At 34.7% G+C, this 25,837-nt stretch overlaps 2 protein-coding genes across 2 annotated transcripts; one reads left to right on the forward strand and one right to left on the reverse strand.

Moving 5' to 3' along the window:
- Positions 1 to 233: 233 nt before the first annotated feature.
- Positions 234 to 7,177, reverse strand: LOC117337276 (ubiquitin-conjugating enzyme E2 C-like). Its single transcript, XM_033898170.1, has 5 exons — positions 6,976 to 7,177; positions 4,293 to 4,320; positions 3,971 to 4,057; positions 3,442 to 3,646; positions 234 to 1,190 (listed from the first exon to the last, which is right to left on the reverse strand). Exons 1-5 carry the CDS (start codon positions 7,080 to 7,082, stop codon positions 1,072 to 1,074), a joined length of 546 nt encoding a protein of 181 aa, XP_033754061.1. The 5' UTR covers positions 7,083 to 7,177; the 3' UTR covers positions 234 to 1,071.
- Positions 7,178 to 14,538: 7,361 nt separating this feature from the next.
- LOC117337655 lies at positions 14,539 to 22,700 on the forward strand. Its single transcript, XM_033898745.1, is given in 4 exon segments — positions 14,539 to 14,623; positions 18,011 to 18,102; positions 19,464 to 20,875; positions 20,877 to 22,700. Coding segments are annotated over 3 exon segments (2,238 nt in total). The 5' UTR covers positions 14,539 to 14,623; positions 18,011 to 18,023; the 3' UTR covers positions 21,624 to 22,700.
- Positions 22,701 to 25,837: the final 3,137 nt, after the last annotated feature.

Below are 25,837 nucleotides of genomic sequence, written 5' to 3' on the forward strand. Positions count from 1 at the left end.
TCTTTACAACCTGAATATCTTGCACTAAAAAAAAGAATACTAACTTGGGTGGAGCAGTTTTTAATTTGTCACATGACCTATTACTTTAGATTTGTGTAATGTTGGGTGATAATTGATGAAACAAGTGGGCAGACAGATGAATGCTTTTATATTACTACTTATTAGACAATATGGACACTGTATTTGTTTTAAGTAGGATAGAACAAGCAAGAAAGTACAGAGACATTATAACGCTTTTCCTGGCATAAAGAAATATGTATACAGTAGAATTCTGGAGGCAGATTCAGAGTCAATGCACAGTAATGCTCTGCCTTCCAATGATACACAATAGTTTTGCATGTTAAGTCAGAAAAGATTTAAAGCAATTAAAGTCAGCAATGCAGTAGTTCAATGCATTAGAACATTTCCATGAAGAAGGAAGCATTTTAAGATACACTTAAGGACATTAAACATTGATTTTTCATTATGATTATAATTGTCAAAGCAAACCTTCCATAAAATCTATATTTTTAATGTTATTGAGTTTTTTTTATTTCAGTTTTTTTTGTTTTTTTTTTCAGTTAACAGGAGTGAATTTCAACTTTTCAGTTATTCCTAATAAACATGATCCTGATGAGATATGAGATTTAGACACACAATGTAGTACATATCAGTTACCTGGTATATTGAAGCAGTACTGAACCTTATTCATGATTAATTCAGCGAACTTAGTTTAAATTTTAATTTATAGTATTCAAATATAACAAATTTTATATCTGACATTTGACAGAAAACTCCAGTTGAATAATAAATGTATCTCAAGTCCAACACTCAAAAACTGCTTCCTCAATAGATACAAAATGTATGTATGATAATAAATTAGCCAACAATCTGGCTGACAACGTTGGCAGTTATTCATTCCTGTACATAATGTAAGAACCACGCCTCACACCAGATTCTGAATCATATTCCTTGACATCGAGTATGTGTCCATCAACCATGGTATCTCCATATCTACACCATCTAACAAGTCAATAAATTATTGCACAATAACCAGTCCTGTGTAGATTTCTGTAGGTAGCTGTATGTCTGCTACGTCGATTTGCTGCGAACATCTTTTTCATACTTTTCGTGGAGATATTTTTTGTAGGCTGTCTGGTTTTTCCACAGATCTGCAGCATGGATGTTGAGGGGACTGTCAATGTTTGGCTCTGGAATGGAAAAAAAAGTTAGCTTGAGCTAAAGGACATGTCCAAAAATTAAAAAAAGACCTGTGTAGCCTGGGTTTACTTTCAATACTTTCACCTTTGCCTCTTTTTCTGTAGGTCGCATATCATATCGGGACACATATCTGTAATTTTACACTCTCACAACATTTGTAAATTCATTTTTTTATTTGTATCTATTGAAGAATTTACTTTTGAATTGGAAGCAATTCGGACTGCCTTCAATATTGCTGCATAATTTCATTTGGTTACACAAAAATATGAGATCTTATGTATTATCAATCAAGTTTAACTTCAGTTTGTATATTTTATAAACATGGATCTTCATGTAATCGAGACATCAAGATATCTGCACTGTTTGGAAATTATGACGTACACAAGATCATAATGAAAATTGGTCACTCATATTCCGATGGAATTTAATGCAAATATAATTAGGACAGACTAAACACCTAATATCCTCATGTCCATATCATAAATCATTTACAACAAGTTTTCATATCTAAGAAGTGTTCGTTTAACAATATTTCCAATTCTCCAATAGCTCTAAGAGACTACAATTACAAAAGTTTCAGGAAGACTCTTCCACACATCTACTACTCTTAATGTGAAGATTTTTTCCTCAAATCAGTAATGGGTATTAAAGCAGTTTTCATACAACTTTAATTATGACCTTGAATTCTATCGTTGAGACCATAATCAAACAAACTAGATCACCGATAGGGCAGCAAGGGCTTCATTCGTTTTGTGCCAATATATTATCCCCCATAATCATCAAGAAGCCATCTGCCCATATCCCTGATGTTGACATTTGGACTTAAAAATAAGTTCAAGGCAGCAAAAATATAATTATATACATTATACATGTACTGGGATGTCATGTTTCCATCTACCTCCATGTAACGGAAATGAAAATATCTCCCCAACTAATTATATAAGAACAAGGTTGATATACAGAAATCCACTTTGTACTCCACCTTCGGACTCAAATGACTTGATCTTTGCTCAGTTGTCAATATTTGACCTAGTAACCTTGAACTTTGGTCAGTTGATTCCTTGTTTAATTACAATCAATATTGCTTTCATAATGTCACAACAAAATGTTCATCAGTGAAAAGATACAAATACCTAATGACCATGACCTTTGACTCCAGTATGTATTTTCTGTGAATGAAACATCTTCATGATCTCGTAAATCGATCAATAGATAAATGTTTTTCATGATCACATGTCAACAGAATTTGTGGACAGAGATATATAGACAGACAGCAGGACAAAACAGAGTGATCCATATCTATAGGGCATCTGTATCTCAAGTATCTTCCAAGTAATCCCTTTATCAAATGCACAATGCATCTCCAGTTTGATACCTGTATATTTTTTGTCAAGATAACCGTTAAAAATAAGAGTTAGAACACTACCATAGATCACCGAGTGAGTTGACATGCAATTTTTTTCTAAATTAGGTCAACGGTTACAGTCAAGGTCAGCAAGTCTGCAAATGTAGTACCAATACAAAGGTGTTGCCACAAGGAAGTTCCGAACATGCATGAAATATGCAAGCCCTATCTATAATTCTTGTACAGTACAATACTGTGGCCAAGCTTAAGGTTATTTAAAAGTAGATCAAAGGTTATGATCAAGGACAGCAGGCCCCTAAAGGTAGTACCGATGGAAAGGTCTTGTCACAGGGAACACACATGTACAATACTAAAGCTAAATTCCCATTAGTAATTGACACAACACTACAGATGAAGCCTAAACTGATGGTATAGAAATAGCTCTCTTAGACTTTGTCCCAGGAAGCTACAAAAATGACCAAAAATGTCATATCAGAAAATCTGACAAACTGTGGCTACTGACCACAGAAACTAAGTTCTAGGAACATAAGTCAAAATTATTTTTCATATGTGGTAAATTACTAACTCAAAAAATTATTTTGCTCACAACCTGTGTGGCCACAATTTCTTTTTATAAAGCTGTACTTTGCCACACAGTGAAAACAATTTAATGACGTTCATGATTAATCCCTGAGAATCAAGTTAATATTATAATCAGGGCATCCAGTAGAACCTTCAGAGTATGTTTTTGACTCCCCAACATCAGATTTTATTCTTGAGATTTGAGGGACAAATCAATTTGACATGACTTGATCTTTCACATTTCTGATTTGACTTCTTAAATTGCTGAAAATCGAGGGTCAGCTGGATGTCCAAATAATTAGTAGAATATTTACCTCCTAAAAGACTTTGGAGTGAAAGAAGAATGGTTCGAACATCATACAAAGCTGACCACTTCTCCTTGAGGATGTCCAGACAGATGTTCCCATGGTGATCCACATTTGGATGGTAACAAGGCGAGTCAAATTTGACAGTTGGAGCTTGGTAGGGGTAGCTGCTAGGGAACTCCAGGATAAGTTTGTAACGAAGACCCTCATATACCTAATTAACAAAATGGCAAAGGTATATAGATACAAATGAATGCAAACAGAATACTATCAGAATATAATTATGTGCAAATTGAAAAAAAAAAAAAAAAAAAATTAAAAAAACAAAGAAAAGCAAAAAACAAAAATGTATAATATTTTCCATAAAGTTTTACCATACATGTACATATTTGTGCAAGATTGGAGCTTGGTCATTTCTATGTTTCATTAAAATTGTTAAAACAATTTAAGTGTTAGTCATAACTTTGCTTCATTATCATATTCATTTTAGCATCAGAATGATAAATTTTAGATTTTTCAGTTTAACTGTGGCATGTACCGTTCCTGTGGCTCCGTCCAAAGTAGCTATCCATTTGAACAAATTATCACCATCGGGAAATGCTGATATCCCTGTGTTATTGGATGTCTGTAAGAAGAAAAGATATATCAATCAAATTTAGCTGATCAGACCAAATACAATTTGATTGTAATCATATTAATGTTGTAATACACATACTGTTTTAAAACCCAGGTAAGCTATTTGCAAATCGTTACCACTGGGAAATAGGTAGAAGACTTTGTAACCAAAGCTAATTTAATACACTGATTCAATAATTCACTGCACATCCTAAACAACCGTTTATTTTAGTACGGGTACTTACCAAAAGTGTCATCAGCTCCTGCTGTAATCTGTAAGAAACAAATCAAAACAATGTTATTTTCTTTTGCACATATATACAGTGTATGAGTGAAAAGTGGGTCAATGCGATCAAAGAGTCATTATATATTAATTATCACTTGCAATTTACCAGATACATGCATTATGAATGATTTAAGCCATATATTCCTCATTGCAAACACTTCATTTTTGTTCGCTTATTGGCTATTTGAGGTGGTAGACAGACTAGGCATTACAATTGGTTTAAAGCAGGGCTCAAAGTGGATATTTTTACCAGGTGGTCTATTTGGTTCATATACCAAGTCACAAAATATAGGCACCAATTGGAAAAGTTAGTCGCCTGGCCCAGTTGTCTTAAATTTTAAATAAAGAATCTTTAAATTCTTTAGATTTGCATAACATCTCTCAGCAACTTTTTCTATTGTGAACGTTACCTTATAATAGCATTGACTGAAACCTTTGAAAGCTTAACCAAATTGCAAATTTACACAAATTTCCTAGTCGCCATGCAGGCACCTTATAGGACAATAACTAGTCGCCAATGGTGAATTTAAGGCATCATGGCCACTAAAATTTGCGCCACTTTGTGTCCTGAAAAAAAGTGAGAGTTATGAGCATTTTTCAATTGACCATAATTCTTATCCACATTTTGGTTGCCCTTTAAGAAATCCATTTACCAGGTAGGAGAAATCTTGAAGCATGTTCTTCAGGTTAGTATAAATGTGAATAAAGACTTTGGAATATGTATATATACCAGTGTAGCATTTGAGTATGATGTATCGGTGACTTAGTGCCACCTTCATCAGACAAATTCACAAACAGGCCTAGGTCTGTTGATTTTATTTCAATCCCATTCACATAACATTCACTAAAGTGTGCACATTGCTCAATGCTGCTTACATTTGTCTGATGAAGGCGCTAAACAGTAAAACTCATACACAGGTTAAGATACATACCAAAAGTCTATATATTCATAATAAGGAGAAATCTGCTTCAATAAATCCTAATCATATAAACATATCTGAAGAATTATTTTAGGTGGATGATGTAAACAGAAATTACATAAAATATATTTGTTTCCGCAATTTGATTACCAGTAATTGGATTGGTTAACTTATAAATTTAGACATTATCTTACAAAGTTGTAACCAACCCACTTTATGATAAATCATTGGCTATATATGGGATCAGTAAACACTAGGGATGCAATTTCCCCAATCATCAGCAATAACCAGCCAATAACACTAGCTCCATGCATATCATCTTTAAAATAATATGAATCGTCTAGGTAGTTTGGAGAGCCCAGGTTAAGAGTCCCGGACTGGTTTCACTTTATAATTGGTAGTGCATTTTTCTTATCCTGTTACATTGTTGCCATTAACTACTTAAGCAATAGGAGATCTAGATTGAGAGGCTTTTTTGGAGAACCTGGGTTGGGGTGTGTTCACTTCAGGGGTAGACATATTTGAAGGGAAGGGGTAGTATACGTAGTGCAGCAGATTTTAATAGTAAGTAATGTACATTATATCAATAGCAGTTAACGGCCTTTTATAAGCATATAATGATATGGTGCTTTGGGAAATTTCCTTTTAGAGTGAGATACAGTCAGATAGTAAACCAAGGGTCACAGGTTCGATCCCCACTGGAAGCACGTGTACACAACTTGCTTTCCTGTTATAATTGGTACTGTGACCAGGACGAGTTGGCTGCAGTTTGACATATATTTTTTTATTGGCAGTGTGGCTGTCATTCTTGCATGGTGTTAAACATATGGTCAGACTCTCTGTCACTCTGCTTACGGAGCATGCTTCTTTTGCTCAGGAGGTAGAGCCATGTCTTATCGCACCGTAGACCTGGGTTCAATTCCTGTCAGCCACTCAGCAAGAATGTGTTTTTAGATGTTCTTTCACCTTGGCATCCAGCTAAAATTTAGATAAATCTCCAGAAAAACAGGGGAGAGGTGTAAAAGGAACGGGTTGATGTGGCTTGTACAAAGTGTTTAAAATAGTCTCTGTCACTCAGCTAACGGAGCATGTCTCTGGCTCAGGAGGTAGAGCCTTGGACCCAACATGGTCCTGCTTCAAATATATTCTTATTGATAGCATGTCAAACTAGTTCCAGTGTTCATATTTTACCAATATATATAAGCTTACATATGTATACAGATACAGCAGTTTGACAATCCCCATTTTTTGGCTAATTTTATCAATATAAGCACACGAGTAGGACGTTATATCAATAAAAATATATAAAAATCACTGAGAGTAAAATGGATTACAGTATTGATATATATTTATTTGTTACTGTCGTCAGAGACCTATATACTAAAAAGTAAAAGACGTCTATACGACTTTATCAACTGTGTTACCCTTTACTGTAAATGATTATCCTTTGTGTTTCACATGGATAAACATTTTCTGTAACTAGGACGACCTAGCCTCAAAACTGTAAATCCCTGTAGTGTACAGTGGACGCAGGCCTACGGATGACGTGACATGGTTCACAGGCGTCTGAAGTTCTGACAGTAAACCTAGATATAATACCATATAAAAAATAAGAGTATCTACTATAAAAAAAGAAGTAGATACTCTAATTTTTTATATGGTATTATATCTCGGTTTACTGTCAGAACTTCAGACGCCTGTGCATGGTTACTTCAATAATACCTTTTGCTGACGGAATGATTGTCTTTTGCTGAACCCATTTTTTCTGTGTTGTCCTTATTTCTGTTGGAAGTGGTTGCGGCCATCGGGTCAGTATTTTGAGTTGCCATAATTTCTCTTTTTGTTAGCCTGCTGTACTTGTGTGTTTTCTTGTTTGAAATTCGTATCTAGGAATGAACAATCCAATGAAATTTGACTTCCGGTAGTATCGACCAATCGGTAGAGATTTTACACACATGCTAGTCTTGTTAGAGCTTTGCCGATCTAACACGTATACGTAACAAAAACGACCCTATTACCTAACTAAAGAAAGTTTTGTTTTTTTTAATTCCGCCGTAGCTAACAAACAAAAAGGAAATGTACATTTTACAAATAAGTCTACGTCGACGTATATTAATGCATCACAGTCATGTCTCTGGTTGGTGATTTGAAGGGAGATAACCAGGATTGAACCCAACATATTCGTCAAGCGACGAAATCAGAGACCTGTTACGTTGTTCACAAAATTTAAAAAAATAATTTTTGTTTGATACAGAAGCCTGTGACGCTTTCCAAATAGAATGTGTAGGCCTAAAGTATATCTACAGAGGATACTGATTGGCGACCCATTTATTATCGTGATTTTTTTTTAATTATTTTTTTTTCCCCCAAAGCGGTGCATTAATCCAGTTTTCTTTTGGATGAAAATAACGTATTACGTAAATCACAGTCATTCGAATATGGCTTGAAATTTGGCGTTCGTGTTTCTTATCAGTACAGAATCGTATTTACGTCGAAAAATATGCAAAGCAGTTGACGTATACTATAGTACCACATGTATTTATGCTCTCATGCAGGATCTTGTATGTCGGCAAACATTTTTCTTGTAAAAATGATAAAAAAAAATTGTAACCAGTGTAAAGGCAAACAACCAATTTTGTTGATAAAACGTGTCCATGAAAGATTAGTGACTCCCAGAAAAGATTCATAGAGTAAATTTTCAACATCATGGGTATATGAATGAGGTAGGCTAACTTAAGTTAATTATTCTATAGACAAACCTTTGAGACACGAATTTTGTAAGGAAAACGAAACTCACTGAATTCCAAAAATAATGTGTTTGATTTCAACAACTTGAAAATGTATTCCCTATAGTATAAACGCAATTCTTAATAAAATTCAAGCTCAATTTACGTACAACCTGTAAAAGCATATCTTCGGAACTTTTTTGAAGTGCATAGAAACCAAACGCGTGAACTCACAAGCAATTATCGGCGTGTGCCGATTAGAACACCAGAAATCACAGACACCTGTGGTGCAGTGACAGGTGTGACGAGCTTGTGGACCGTAATTTCACACCTGGTTTAGCGGTATACTAACCCACTCAAACTTGAGAATTCGTAATTCTCCGAACATGTTTATACATCTTTTAAAAGTCCCTTTTTAAGCGAAGATATGACTTGCGACACACGAATGGAAAGCAAAACCACAAGGATCTCGATCACTTCACGATAATGACACAATTAAGAAAAATAATTAAAAAAAAATAAAATTTGAAAAAAACATACAAGAAAATCATTGCGAGCTTATAAGTTTTAGTATTAATTATGATTAGTCACGATGAACTAAATTGTATGTTTTTTTATCATAAAAAACGGAGCTAAAATGATGGTTTTAATAAGTACCTATGCTTTATACCTGTACAGAAAGTATCAATTATATTATAATTGTTGCGAATCACTTTTATATAATTTCACTGACAACGATCGTATATAAATCATATCTTTCTCAAGCATTTAATCGTCCGTAATCCCTGAGACCATGACATGTAAAATTAAAATAAGAGATAAATCTGTATATGTAGACGTTTGTTGAGTGCAGAGACTTTGGTTTGGTTTATTTTGTTTAACGTCCTATTAACAGCTAAGGTCATTTAAGGACGGCCTCCCGTGCATGCAACATGCATGCGTGTGGTGAGTGCGTATGTGTTTTGGGAGGCTGTGGTATGTTCGTGTTAAGTCTCCTTGTGATAGGCCGGAACTTTTGCCGATTTATAGTGCTACCTCACTGAAGCATACTGCCGAAGACAACCATCAGGACACACCACCCGGTCACATTATACTGACAACGGGCGAACCAGTCGTCCCACTCCTAATATGCTGAGCGTTAAGCAGGAGTAGCAACTACCATTTTAAAAGACTCTGGTATGTCTCGGCCAGGGGACAGAACCCAAAGCCTTCCTCACAGGGGCGAACGCTCAACTGAAGACCAAAAGTGAGGCATTGTCAAGGGAGACAGTAGGAAGAAGAAAATTGTTCAGAAAGAAGAGAAAGATAAGATCCCAAATTTAGTCGCCTCTTACGATCATGCAATGGGGGCAGCAGGTACAATTCTTACGCCCTACCTGCAGGACAGGAGTGCAGAGACGTGTAAAAGATGATAGGACACATACTGATTTTTGATATTAATTTTAGAGATTATTTTCTCCTTTCCCTGATAATATTATTTATATAACTCTCCGTAGCCGATTTCAACAGATATTCCACGCTTATTTTTTTTTTTTTTTACAATATCTGGTATTTTTATCCTGTCTGTTTCAGGGCCATTTGGAAGATTAGTTTCATGGTAAGCATTCCTTTTTCATGCTTAACTTTTTTTTTGAGCGGATGACCCTTATTTATTATTGTCAAAAAAACCCGATCGCTACAACGTCACATTTTCATTACGGTGCATATGTTTATTCGTCTATTTCAGGAAATTCTGCACGGTAAATTGATACAGTTGAGTGTAAGCTAACCTTTACACCTAGTGCACTACGTTTAACTAGTAGTGCACTACATTTAAACTACAGGTAAACTAGTAGTGCACTACATTTAAACAACATGTAAACTAGTAGTGCACTTCATTTAAACTACATGTAAACTAGTAGTGCACTGCATTTAACTAGTAGTGCACTACATTTAAACTACAGGTAAACTAGTAGTGCACTACATTTAAACAACAGGTAAACTAGTAGTGCACTTCATTTAAACTACATGTAAACTAGTAGTGCACTGCATTTAACTAGTAGTGCACTACATTTAAACTACAGGTAAACTAGTAGTGCACTGCATTTAACTAGTAGTGCACTACATTTAAACTACAGGTAAACTAGTAGTGCACTACACCCTAAGAGGTGATGAACAGCAAAACCCCCATAAGGTAATGGGCAGTACCCCAGGCTACCTGTGATTTTTACCTGTACTGTATATATAAGGCTATCTAGCAGTTATATTCAAAGAGTTATTAAGAAGGTTTTGGAAGTTTAGTTTGATGTTATATTTTAACCTTTCTATTCTTGTTAATTATACACTGTAACTAAGTTAAGACAGATTTATTTTATAAATCCTTTAACTAAGTTACATTGTTCAAGCCAAGCTTCATTTATCTTTTGGTACTTTATATTTTGTATTGATTAATCAGTTATATATTTCACATGTCTAATTCCAGTAAATTTGTTTTCATCACATGAAAGTATATAATAAAACATTTGAAAACAATTATTGTTACTTGAACATTTTCAATTTGATACATTTAATTTATATCGTAGTTTAATTTCAGATTAAATTAAGCAGCATATTCATAATTTCATTTTTGATGTGATATTATGCTTATTAAAACCTAATTCAGTCCATACTATATGTTGTACATTCTATGTGTATACATCCAATGCTTTAAGTCAGAAACCTGAACACATAAAGAAATTAATCAAACATTGATTTAACATGTAAAGAAAGAGATTCTTTGAATGTACTGGTAATTAAGTGATCATAACAGTTCTACATTTCAAAATTTTAAGTTTATAAAAGGTATATGTTACTTGTAATACACCTTCCATCTTCCTTCACTGAAATAGTTGAAATTTCTGTACATGTATATCCGTGTGCAGGTATCTAATACCTTGAAGATCTAACATATTGGATCTGATTCCAGGTACATGTATCAGTTACAGGTAACACAGAATGAGATAATGGCCTGAGGGAACAATTAATGTCATTTTTCTTCTGAAATACATATACTGGCAAACTTGGGGAGGGGAAGTGCCTTATATAACACACATACATGTTCATGTATCTGGAGCTGTACTTGTCATACAACACTTGAATTATACAACACTTGAATTATACAACACTCGAATTATACAACACTTGAATTATACAACACTTGTATGTGTAATTTCATAATTTTCTTCTATAATTATTAATCTCCTGCAAATCAAATAGAATATGAAGCATTATCACAGAATTGATTCTTACGTAATAACTCAGTTGCTAAATCTGTTAAAAATCAAGTGAAATCGGCTACGGACTTATTTCACAATTGAAATACATGTACATACATAAATTGTAATATCTGCATTGCTTTATTCTGGTTCGCCAAATAGGAGAAAGTCATGGGTTTGATTTTTGCGGAAAGGTTATAACAATGTTAATTGTAAATAGAAAACAAATAAGGGCCTAACATGTATAAGGGTCTGAAAAGGTGATAGTTAGGAGAGCTAGCACGGTTCTTCAAACGGCTATGGAGTAATTTTAACATGCGGGACCCACACACCAAGATGCAGTTATTATTGGACACTACCTAGGTATATTTCTTTTGATGAACTTTTAAATAGACGAATTCTTTGTAGTAATATCTGGACCATTCCACAGTTTGGTGGACGACGGAAAGAAGGAATTACCAGAGACTTGTATATATACGTCTCTGGAATTACGCATATTTTCTAACCGAAAGTTAGGTTGTCTCAGATGATGGGAATTTAAAATATTACGGATTTCCCCTACACTTCCTGGCATGATATAACACAAAGAAAATTTGGATCTATACCATTTTTGATAGAGAAGAATAAATACATTCTCTGTGTTTCCTATGAACACGTATTTAATATGTTAATTACGGAATTTCAAATCTGAAACCTGAAATAAGATACTTATAAAAACCTATTATTTCATCATGACCATGAATACATACATATAATTTCGAAGTGATCAATAAATGCATTAATATTGAATATAACAGATCATCTATCCGTGACTCCGCCCACCTGCGGTGTAGTCTAATTGGATTAGTTTATATAACTTTGGCGCCTGTCTACCTGTCAACTAACCCGCGTCTCCGCCTACTTGTGTTCAATGGAAGATGATGACAGGTGACGAAATTTATCAATAGGCGGAGTCACGTAACTAACAAATTAGGTGTCGTGCTGTATTTCTATTCTAATATAAAAAGAATATTCTGTTGCTACCAGAAACATAAAAAAAAGGATGTTCAATACCAAATGTAATATTCTCCATCTTGTACTGCTGCAACAACACGTGTACAAAAATGACCTTTTGTTGCTCGAGTGAATAATCATCAAAATGTTTGTATGGTTATTTTTTTTTAATGTGCGCGCGACAGTTGTGTATATATTATACTCACAATAAAAAATATAAACACGCAATCATCGGTATTATTATTTCATGTGTGTTACCTGTGTTCATTTACTTAAAATGGCTTCCTAGTGCCCTATTTCAGTTTACACTGCACTAGCATCATCGGCGGCCACGCGGCTTCAGATGTACGACACGTGTGTTCATTACACACACATCATTTATTTTTTGCCGGTATCCAAAAAGGACAACAACGAAAACAAGAATTGGTCATTGTTCATTTTGCCAGATTGAAATCATAGTTTTGAAAATATACAAGCTGACTGGCTTAATGTACATAGGTGTAGTGCATGTTTCTACATAGAATGTACATTTTGACTATAGAACATCTTTAATATTCTTTATTATTTTAATTGAAATAGAAGGGTACGGGTTCGCCACACTTGGGTATGAGTTCGCCTGTTTTTGCGGGTACGACTTCGTCAAAATTTGGGTACGGGTTTGTGGGTACGGGTTTGTGGGTACGACTTTGAATGGGTACAAGTTAACTATCTCCCCATTAAAAACAAATTTTGGGATACATTTTGATCAGCATTTAAGTGTTTCCCTATTGCATTTAGAAAATGATTAATTGTTCTTTACCTTAAAATGTATAACTGATGGGGATTTTACATCTTCTTGTTATTAAAGAAAATCAGTATATATCTTTATTGTGAAGAAAAATGTATATAAAAATTAATTATTTTTTGATGATTCGCAAAAAAAACCACCTATAAATTTTGGAAAAACATCCACAGGTAGATATTATATATCGGTAGTGTTAGATGCTAATTACAGGTAGGTAAGGCAGAGGAGCCTGGCACAGCATGCTATAAATGGACCCCTGGAGGGTAATTGGGGACCTGACAAAAATAGCCAGATGGTAAACCAGGCACACCTAAGACCGATCCTCATCTGATACACTCATCTGATACATATATATAGGTAAGGTGTTATGGGGTCCATAAGGTGGTGGTAAGGTGGGGTTTGGGCCCAGGTGGCCATGACAACAGGCATGTCCTAAGAGTACCAATTATACATACAGGTACATGTACATAACTTGTTGTGTAGATATTATATGTCTCTTACAGAACATAAATGAGAATATACGAAACTTCTGATTCTTGATTATTTACTTTGAAATGATTTCATGGTTGAATTAACAGATATGAGTGAAGTAACAATACATTGAATTTAAAAATATTTTTGTCTGACAAAATAATAAATATCAAAATATATGTACATGTACAGTGTACCTGAGTCAGAGACATATATATGTCTCTGCCTGAGTGTACTTGAGAAAAAAATCTTCAAACAGTCATCAAGGCCTAAGGTAGAATTAATCATTAATATAAAATGTATATTAATTACATCTAAAGATAATAAATGAAAAGCATTAACATTTTGAAATCAAGAAGATAAACCTTAATTTTACACTTTAATGAAATCTTTTAACAAAAAAATAATGATAAAAAACCCCACTACAAATCCAATTGATAGAGTTTTAATTCCTCTTGTGCAATATTTCATATAAGAACCGCAGCCAATTTTATTTTGAGTTAATATCAGATAAAATTTTATCAACATTTAAAGATATAAGGCAGTCAATTTACACAGGTCTTTATATGGAACAACTACATGTATCTAACACAGCTAGGTGCCCAGTACCTGGCACTGTCCGTTATATACCTGTATAGGGGGATTTGTGGTCACACCTGACTGGACGTAGTGCACTACTATAGTTTACCTGTAGCTTAAATGTAGTGCACTACTAGTTTAAACGTAGTGAACTAGGAGTGCATTAGGGTGTAAAGGTTAGCTTACACTCAACTTTAATTCTCTGCTTAATTTGTTTTCACTATTAGTCATCGTCGGTGGAATTAGTGTTTTGTTGGAAATTTTAAAATGTGTTTTATGATCTTCCACTTAGAACTGAAATCCTTCCGATTTTTTTTTTCTTTTTCTTTCTTCAAAATGAACTAAAAATGCCAAATTAATCAATATGTACACAATATTCATTACAACTTCCACTCGACTGACAGAAATTTTGCAGCCACGTGCTTAGTCAAAACAAGCATCTATAAATAGAAAGCTTATATTGTCCAATCAAATAGTGGCTTTCATTTGCTTTACAGTTAACTGTACTTCCGGTAAAATCTTGGAAGATGTTGGTGGTCATGCCGATTGAAACCTGGATATAAAGGTTCCCACACGGTATGAGAGTAAGTTTGTAGGATTAATTACAGCTAAAATATTGTACTTAACTTTTACACATTCATGCCTAATAACAGGAATTATCGAGTGTCATCAAATGTCGCAATCAATCTTGCGAGTTGACTGGGAACTGCCGTGCATCAGCCCACAGGTGCCTGACTCGTTTTATAAAATAATAACATATAGAGTACATATAAATGAGATGTTATTATTTTATAAAACGAGTCAGGCACCTGTGATCAGCCACAGGCACAGGGCCGAAAGGCTCTGATGTTGATGTCGCCTTTAAAGTCTGCATATAGATAGACCTATAGCAAGATCGTCAGAAAATTCGGACTAGGACCAGTAGTGAATTACGACCCTTACATGATAAGTAAACACGGATTGTTGTGTTTACCTAATATGAATGAAGACAAAGATTCAGAAGAACGTAGCAAAACACTGCCGGGCACACGTCACATGGACCGGATAATTGGTTAGAGCACAGGTGCCTGACTCGTTTTATAAAATAATAACATATAGAGTATATGTACTCTATATGTTATTATTTTATAAAACGAGTCAGACACCTGTGGTTAGAGAGTATGTTTATTTGGTTACATTCGATAGAAATGATATAATGCGTATGAAAATATGCTACACACAAGGCCAATAATAGGTCCAAATATATATTCACGGTAGAACAAATTATCATGCCCCTGTACTTGCGAACACATCGCAAAATTGAGGCAGTCTCGACTTTCCGAGGATGTTCCAATTTATTAGTATTTATAACTGATTAAGCTTAGGTATTCTTAGCTTATGATTATTTGGCAACAAAATAATCATATAAACAGCTTAATGTATTATACATATATTGGCGAGCTGAAATTACTTGACATGATGTTTCTTATATTAAAAATTTATCTCGAGTTTGCATTGTCAGATATTACACGCAGGCGATAACGTAGCCTGAGTTTCCTCTGGCCCTGACATGCCATGTCTGGTGTAGGGCCAGAGAGTACTACTATATGAAAACGTGTTTTATTCCGTCCATATAGACCCTCGCTTTACACTAGTCAAAATTTCATATTTCACCCGACGCCATATTGCTAACTATGTAGGTCGCGGGCCGCCTAATTACCCTAATCAGTGTGTGCAGGAGCGAAAAGAAAAAAATACAACATTTATTTCTATTATATTTTACCGCTTATAATATATAAATAATGAATTTTTGAATTAAATATAACAGGTTTTGGGAGATAATAATCTTAGTTTTCATGATTTAAACAATGTAAGAAGAACAACACAATAAATGATATGTGGTCTTTCGGTCCATTTCGTTCCAATTCGGGTGGTTAGTTGAACTGTCACTTACAAAAATGGCAGGTCATCAGATTCTTAGCGACACCAAACAGTGACGGAAAATTCCACATTTTCATATAGTAGTGCGGTCCTGGCCCTACACCAGACATGGTGTCAGGGCCAGAGGAAACTCGATCGGGCTAGCGTAACGTAGCTCTGGACGATGGACAGACAATTTCTGACAGATGGTCATTGTCAGAGATACGATTCCCTTCCATTGACCATAGTGTTGCAAAACAATGAACCTCGAAAATGCTACAAATAGCGGATGTCATGTAACTTTGGAGTAATATTTGGTATAATTAACCATTTCTAATGCAATTTTAGCAATGTATTAGCCTACCGTCACATCTGGAAATCTTTAATTCGCACATTCCAATATTATACTTCTCCGAGCTGTCTCCGTAATCCGCCATGATACTTCTCGAAGAACTCTTGTGAGTAGGCTAATCCGAATATGGTATGCGTTACCATATATGGATTCAGCTACTATGATTAAAAAAAACATTATCAGAGACATTTAACCAGTTTTTTGTAAGGGTTGTGAAGAAAATGCATCTTACTTGGTGTAATTATTCAATTTCAGTATGTTTGACCTTGCTCACCGAGGTATATATAACTCCGAAACTGTTTTTTAGTTGAAATCTCACGGGAAATCTCATTAGCATCAATTTGTTTTGATTTCCTTATAAGAAAATCCTTTACACTTGTATATCAAAGATGGCGGTATATTTGAACTGATGTCTCCGTGTGTCGTGCTCGTTTTTAGATTTTACCATTTATTGTCAAAGAAATGAAATAATGTGTAGGTTTGTGGATCCCGGATTGAATATTGATAATAGATACCAGTATCATGAATTTACATGTGTTTTTTATCCGAGAAAATTATAATCATAGCTAATTATTGCCCGATGTGAATCACATCGGGGCTTGCTACACTATCGGCAATAGGAGGGACTTCATACCCTGCCGGAGAGCAGAGTAGGCAGGGTATGAATATTCATTCTAGGTTGTACATATCTGCAATGACACATGTTCTGCATAATGACACATGCACTGCATAATGACATCAGTATTCTCTGTCACAAATAGTACAGACAGTACAAGATTTTAATTAGATACATAAAGCATCTTTTGTGATATGCATTGGTCTGTTGTGTTTTGGTTGAAGCATGGCCGTATGGGCTGTGTAGGACATAGATTTGTGGTTGAAGTAACAAGAAGCAAAATCACTTATTTTATTTGAGATATATATTATAAACATCTAGAAGTTTTAATCTGACGTGTAAAAAAGGAAGTTTATCCACTCAAGGACAAAATTTACAATGTCCATTTTCTCTTCGGATTTTTGGTTTCGCTGTGCACTTTAGACTTTACTTAGATTTCACCTCATAGGAAACAAGATTTCAAGCTGATCTACTGGTGGTGTGAGACTTTTCCCCCAGGACATGATTTCAAGGTTCAAGGGCTATAGGATTGATTGGAAATAGCTTATACACATGTTATGGTTATAGGTGTAGGGGGCAAAAAGCTGCATTCTTATTATGATAAGATCGGCAATTTGCTACCAGCCCTTGTGGCATCCCATTCCACTGTGTTCCACTGAGGATGCATTTTCTGTTTGGCATATAGGGATGTAGCACATTCATTCACCCATTTTTCTTCTGGTTAAGATACATTCATGACAGTGTTACACCATCCATATAGATGTTTTTATTATCACCCTTAAGTAATAATACAATAAGTCACATTTTGCAATTTTTCCTCTTTCTTAGATTGGTAGAAATGAATTCTAGAAATTAATGAATCTAGGTATTAAAGCATCAATTCTTTAGCAGTGAAATCTTCCGATCAGGATATACCATAATCAACAAAGTCTCTTGGAAAGACATGCACAGACTCCGTTCTTTTATGGTTTTCACAGGATGGTTGTGACAAGATGTGACTCCTTTGTTGTATTATTCATACTATAAAGAAAAAACCTATTGTCTATTTGTGTTGTATTTCTTGGTTTTAATTATTTTGTGTTTTTTTCTTCTTTTCTTTTGTAGAAGGGACACAGCTATGGCGGATATGTTTACCTGCAGTGTGTGTGGAGGTGTAAGCTACACAATACTGGATTTTCTCAATCACAAAGCACAGCGTGAGTGCAACTACTACTTAAACTGATCATTATTGCTGGCTCCAAATTTTACTTGGTCACCTTGATGGTTAGTTATATTCTGCTCTTTAAAATATGAGGATCAAATATTTGTCACCTAAATCTGATGACAACAATTGACATACCATATTTGACCTAATAAGTGCACCCCTACCTTTTTTCAAGGAAATAAGTCTTTGACTGAGTGTCAAAATGGTGTTCAAAAGTAATAATTCATGTGAAATGTTTTGCTACTTTATGTGTATACGTTATAAGTAACTGGAACACAAGTTTTCGTCACTTTTTGTCTATTCCTACAGATGACATGTCCGTGCAAGGAGCACCTGAAACTAAACACACATACAGATAATAACTTACCATCTTTATTTGAAGATAAAGTAATTATAAAAGACTTCATTCTTGTTGATAAATAGCTTTTGTTCAGAACAGAAAGCTAGTAAAAGACATTGTAAATCAATTATTAGGTCTAAGAAAACGATGTCTGATATGATCTGGGAAATCACCTGTGTCTAAAAATAGAACACAAAAGAGTTCCATTTGAACATAAATGGTGGATCACACGTTCTCTGGTCTAAACATCAGCTGGCATGGTTTACAAGTTTACAGGAATATTCAAGTGATGTTTAAGCTTAATATATGATAATGAATAGATATCTTCATCTGGAATATTTTTATGACTGAATATTTTACCGTTTCCACAACCTTGGGTATTCTGCTATAAGGTATAGTCTGCTTCATAAAACTTCAAAATAACTAATCTTAATAAGGGCGCCCCCACTGCCAATTACCCGCGCCCTGTGCCCTTATTAGGTCAAATACGGTAGTTTTGAAGGTATATAAATTGAGTGGAAGTAGTTATACCTAGCTATAGCCTTTGGTGGGATTCTATTTGTTGACGCATATTTGATGTGGATAATATATAATAGGCCTGATGTGTAAGCAATCAACACTTTGAGTAATAAGAAAACAATATAACATAATGTGACAAGTTGTCAAATTTAATGTATGAACATTTACGCACAGGTAAACTTTGTTATAGTTTCAAATATAATGTTGAAGACATAATCTTTTGAGGTCAATATATATGAATACTATACAGTGTATCATTAAATGTGTATTATGCTACAAAGACATATTGCTTGTCCCCAACAGGGATGATTTTTCTGGTGTATTATGAGACATTTTCAGAAACAAGAGCAGACTTACTGTATCTCTCTACATAGGTAATTTAAGAGACTGTGAATAATGTTGACATTTAAGCATGCAAAAGTATCAGTATTCATACGATACAGACAAAGTTACAAGATACAAATACTATTAGAGTTATGTTTTGTGTTATACAGATGCAGCCCCTGGTGCAGGAATACATTGCGAGTTCTGTCACATATCTTATGCTAGATATATCACTCTGAAGGAGCACTATCGCATTAAACACAAGATATTATTCTCTGATGACAACAGTCAGAATAGGTCTATGGCCAGAAGTCGCCAGTACAAACGTAGAAAAAAGACAGACAGTGTAAGTGAAGCAGAACTCCAGTCAGTGACAGAAAATGATGGTCAAGATACACAACAGATTGACAATGGATTTGTTGTTATGGAGAAGAAGTCAGAATTTGATGAAATTGTTAATAGCATGGATAATACTTCAGGGCAAATCACCAACATTCAGCATATCACCCAAAAGAGTTCTGCTCTTGAAACGGTACACACTACCCAAGGACTGGAATCTGCTGCTGTTATCATGATAACAAGTAATAATTGCAGTATCCTCCCTAGTAAGGCATTGAACTCACACCCAATCTCACATCTCTTAGAATCCAGTACAGATGCAAACTTCAATTCATCAGCACTATCTTGTGACATGCCTAGTTCTGGTACAGACATAGAGGAAGCACGCTTAGTACAAGGAGCAAATAATCCTCATGATCATGAAGAGTTCTTGTTTACAGATCAAAATTCTGTGCATGTTGTAATGGAAAGAAGCAACCATGACAGCATGATGACCAACGGAATCTGTTCACTTATGACTACTTCTGATATCCAAGATAAAAATTCCGGATTGTCTCAAGGCTATGAGGATTTTAACATTGCTTCAGGAAATGTTCAACTACCCTATGGCATGCAACACCCTGGAGATCTATGTCCACTGGGATCGATAGAGAACGAGTCTTCTGTTCATGTTATTGTTGAGAAAAGTGACTCATTGTCTAATCACACCTTGGTCAGCAATGGTGAGTTGATGAATTTGTGTAGCGGGGACAGCAATGGAAACCTGATCTCAGAACAGCTGGATCACACAGAACTGATATCTGGCAATCCTATACTGGACAAATCAACAGCAGATGACTTCCACTTCATATTATTGACAGATTTAGTGGAGGGGAACTCCATCACCTATGGTAAGCAGGCATTTAGGTGTCTACACTGCAATTACCAGAATAGTTGGAAAAGTGGATTGTGTCGTCACATGCGAGAAGAACATCCAGAGACTCTGTCTCTCCACCAGGCCATTCAGATTAAAACAGCACACACAGACAGCAATAGAACTGTCATGAAAATGTCAGAATATACAGCCATGCAGGTAATGTGGAAAAATAAATCTGCTCATCCACGTTCTCGTGGAGTGGAGAAGCAGGATCTTCCAGGAAACTTTACTTGCCCCAAGTGTGACAAAGTGTTCAATAGACTGCGATATTTGAGGAAGCATCAAATTGTACACCGCACTGATCAAAAGTTTCTGTGTGATGAGTGTGGGAAAAGCATTCAAAACGAGAGCTTACTTAAATCAGCACAGAAAAATCCACAAAAAAGAAGCATATAGTTGTAACCAGTGTGATTTCACTTCATCCATCAACACTGTGATCCATGAACACAGACAGATCCACAACAAGGGATGTGTTCTTTGTGATATATGTGGTACGGCCTACTTTGACAAATCCACCCTAGCCAAACACAAGTCAGTTCATGACATGAGTCGTCCATTTCCCTGTACATACCCTGGATGCACCTGGCGTTTCAGGAATGAGGTGATGTGTCGAGCACATGTAAGGAACCACACTACAAAAGGTAAATTTAAATGTACTGTCTGTGGCTACGTCTTCAGACATAAACATCATCTTCAAAGACACGAGGAAAAAATGCATGGCATAGCAATTCCAAAAACATGGTCAAAGAAAAATGCAGTTGAAGAAAAAAAATCGGACATGGTTGAAGAAATCACTGACACTGTCAATCTTATTGTGGACCCTGACATTAGTTCTGATCATCTGAATCTCCAAAATGCTTTACACACAAACCAGCTGGTAATTGCTACAGATAGTGATGGTAACACAATCAATTATGAAGTGGCAGACATTGCAATGAATGTGGCTTACCAGACGTTACTGGCCGGAACAGATGGACAATCAGTGGACACCATCCTCATACCCCACCAGGCCAATGACTGTAGTCACATTGTACTACAGCAGGAGACTGAATCTATTATTGAAACTGTGCAATAACTAGTTAGCTATAAACTCTAATATTTTCTTCGAGTCATTTTTAAGATCAATACTGTTTGATACCCTAATCATTATTTCAATTTCAAATCCAATTTAGAAGCTTGGGATTGATTTAGAAACTGCATCTGTATATTGTTTCTACTTAATTAAGTGTCTAATATTAAATTGTCTCAAAAGTTGAATTGATATTTCAGAAACTAAATCATCATTAAATTGTCTCAAAAGTTGAAGGGATATTTCAGAAACTAAATCAACTTAAATAAATATCAAATTAATTGTGGATTGATATTACATAATGCTGTGTAACCCAGATGTAAAAACATCAGTTGAACATATGGCATTGTCATCCCAGACCCAATGTTGTAGACATCCAGTCTGATAATGTGTTTGCCTTTTTTGCATTCACTTTGATATCACATATCTATCCTGTTAAATGTTTAACTCATTACATGAATTGTGTTTATAAAACTCAACCGACTTTGCAGTTGATTGGTTGAAGTATAGGTTGCCATTGTTCATAACTTGGTTGTAGGTTGCAATTGTTCAGTTACAAGATCATTACTGTGTAAAAGTGGAGAGTATAGGTCACCTTACTAGCTCAAGCTAGTGGGAATTTATCTTTAACCCAATAGTAGGATGTCTGCCTTGAGAACCAGAGGTCACGAGTCCGAGCTGCAGCATGGGCAGAGCATATTTCATTACTGAGAGATTGGAAAAATGTTCGCCAGGATTTTATTTTCGCTATGTTTGTGATAATGAAATATAGTGCAAAAATAAATACCTGTCAAATATCAATACCCTGAATTAAAGATATTTAATACATACTCACAGAAGTGTGTAGAATTGTTACTGCAGAATGTACTGTGTACAAGGTGGTGTTGCGTGAAATTAATAATACCCATGACTTACGTTCCACCTGTTACAATCGCAAAATATTAGCTCTGCCAAATTTAAATACTGTACTCTAGTCCTTCCTATAACAACTGCATATAATGTATTATATTTACATTTGCTCCGTATTTCCCCATAGACACAATGCTAAGAGGCAGTTGCCACCATACGCCTATAACACCCAGTGCCTCAGGCTATAACACCCAGTGGGTCATGTGACATTAAAAAAGGCGGGATTTTTTTTGTTGGTTCAGTTTTTTTCAAAGTTGACGGAAATGGTAAGACAATGTAAATATAAGTATTGAACAGTGGTTTTAATGTTGTTATAGTCGATATGGCAGCAAGATGTATGGTGGGCAAATGTAGCATGGAAACCCTAACGGATTCCCATCCCATAATGGCCATTTGCCCACCATACATCTTGCTGCCATATCGACAATAACAACATTAAAACCAATGTTCATTGCTTAAATGACATGGTCACTAAACACTGACAAAGAGAAATGTTATGAGAATATAGCAATTTTACTCTTTTTGTATTTCATATATGATAAAATGCTGATTTCACAATAGGTATAGATGATATGTAACTGCATGTATGCATTATTTTGTAAGTTTATATGTTATATGAAAGCCAATCAAAGCAATTAGTCAATCACATGTTTACCTACTTATATAAGGGACTACATTCTCATACTCGTTAAGAATCACCAATTGCAATCCAATCCCTTTGTTCATTTATAATTCAAATTGTGACTGATACTCATTTATCGTTAATGTCAACAATATCAAAAGATATTAAAACAAATTTTCAGCTAGGAATGTAAAGACCAGCACTCTGATATTACTGATAAAGATTGATGTTCCAGATTTCGCAAATTTAAATATGGTGCCAAAAGGTATTACAGTCTTATTTTTTTTTAAATGTTACTTACATCAGGAACAAATCTTGTCAGGCCTCTCAACATTTGATGAATAAATAAAATGATCTTTTGAATTTTTTATGTAAGTATGTCTATGGTATGGGTTTCATATCAAAATGTCACTGTTTCATTTATACCAAGGTATTTTCTTCTCTTTATGTCAGGTTTAATACACGTATTGAATTGTACTTGATTTAAGACTCTTGAATTCAATGCATATGACACATATTTAATTTAATTCAATAAGTACTACATGTATCGGTAAGATTTGTACATATTGTGAAATACTATTTACATGTATATACAATGTGTGATAATTTTGCTTAAGAAAATGATAATTCAAAGATGCATACTCCATACTCTTCGGAACTCTCTAAATTCTGCCTACAATGTATCTCTGGGAATTCTCTAAATTCTGCATACAATTAATGTAATCTGTAAGCAGGCTACAAGAAGATATATACCTCATCTCTAGTTTATGTGTATGATATTGTATGTTAATACAAATGCCTACATGTTTCACCTCGATCATATTTCCGTCCTTTTCTAAAAGTAAGTGAAGCAATTAGTATTACTGTAATTCAGTTTCTCAGTCTCTCGTGATATAGAGCTTCAAATCAAATTACTAATTTGATATATGTATCGGCATGTATACCAATTGCAATGTGCTGTGTATACTGGATGTAGATAATAAATTCAAGCTATTGATTATACTTTAGTACTGCCATACAACAGCCCCAAATAAGCCATATATTTTGTATAGACTAAAACCCTTATCTTTGTGAATGTTTGTTTTCCTGTTTTTTTTTTCTTTTCTTCAAAATTTGAATCGGCAAAAAATTCAAAATTAACATACCTTGTTTTAATGTATTTTCAAATGATTTATTTGCAACATACCTATAATATGTGGTATTCAACCAATTAAGTTAACCACAAGTTTTCTTGGAAAAACGATGAGTGTACTTAATTCATGTCTATACCAATTTCATTAAAATGTTGTTTACATGTACTTCATAAATAAGTCAGTTTAATCTGATAATTCTTTTCAGAAAAGCAACATACCATAATTACAATCTATTAAAAAAAGTGATTTCTTTCCAACTTTTACAAGGAAATATTTTCCTGGGAATAGTTACTTATATCAAGCACATATCCCTTTGTGAGTGCAGATCTAGAGTGCACCTATTAGGATGAATACAGTTTTTTTTTGTGATTGACTCAACTTTACTTATAAGTCAACAAACTAAAGATATCATTATTTTGGCCGTCACTCATTCCGAATTGGGTTTAACAAATATTGAATATTGAGCAAACTATTGCATAACTGCTTTATATATGAAGCCTAAAACATGTGGTTGTCATTAACAGACGACAGCATTTAAAAAAACTGTTCATCTTCTTCTGAAAAAGGTATTTTTTGAAAGTACATATCACAAATGACCTCATCTTATTAAATCTATTGTGTTAACATTGTTGCAGGGAATTTTCGTTGTCCAAGCATTTAAAGTGCTATTTTTTCCTCGACTAATTGCTGTTACTCCAAACCCCAGCTTAAAGTGGTTTCAATATAAAATGCAATATACATTCATGTATGTATACCTGGTATTTGATGTTTCCTGTATGTAGTGACAAAACTGACAAAGCTTTGGACACATCAACTGCAGTACTTTTGTTTGTGTGTGGTGGGCTTGCCTGATTAGCTTTATTCAAAAATGTCGTTTTCTTGCCATTTTGACAGTGATATCTATATTTTTATGGTGCTCGAAAATTCTGTCTGGCCTTCTGGTATGTAAAACTGCCAAACATTTACCCTTGTACCAATTCTCCTAGGACTGAAGTACATGATGTACAAGTATAATTTTTTTCAAAATGATAGATTATAAATCTAAAACAAAACAAAATCTTACGTGCCATAGGCCTGTGTGATGCATGAAAGATTATAAATCTAAAACAAAACAAAATCTTAATTGCCATAGGCCTGTGTAATGTATGAATGAGAGAAATTTGAAATCTTAATGTACATGTAGCTCAGATTAATACTTTGGAGTCTATAAATCAAGTGCGTCATTTTATACAAACCAAATGCTTATAAGGTAGCACAACTCAAAACCTATGGTCCATATACTGTATACACATGTAGATACTTATTGTCTATGTTATTAGACTTTGGGTCTGAAATTTTTCTGAAATCTTTATTTTGCATATTTATTTTGTCAGACGAAAATGCAACATTGATATTTATGTAGAACATACCAGTACATCTATTGCATAAGAAGTTTTTAGGTACCATATGTCCAATTTTACTTTATGAGTACCAAGTATTCTAGCCCCGAGCTTCCTCACCAGACATGCTGTCAAGGCCAGAGGAAACTCGGGCTACAAGTATTACCGTACATCCTG

The sequence above is a fragment of the Pecten maximus genome, chromosome 11 (assembly GCF_902652985.1).
Source record: "Pecten maximus chromosome 11, xPecMax1.1, whole genome shotgun sequence".
Classification (NCBI taxonomy): Eukaryota; Metazoa; Mollusca; class Bivalvia; order Pectinida; family Pectinidae; genus Pecten; species Pecten maximus.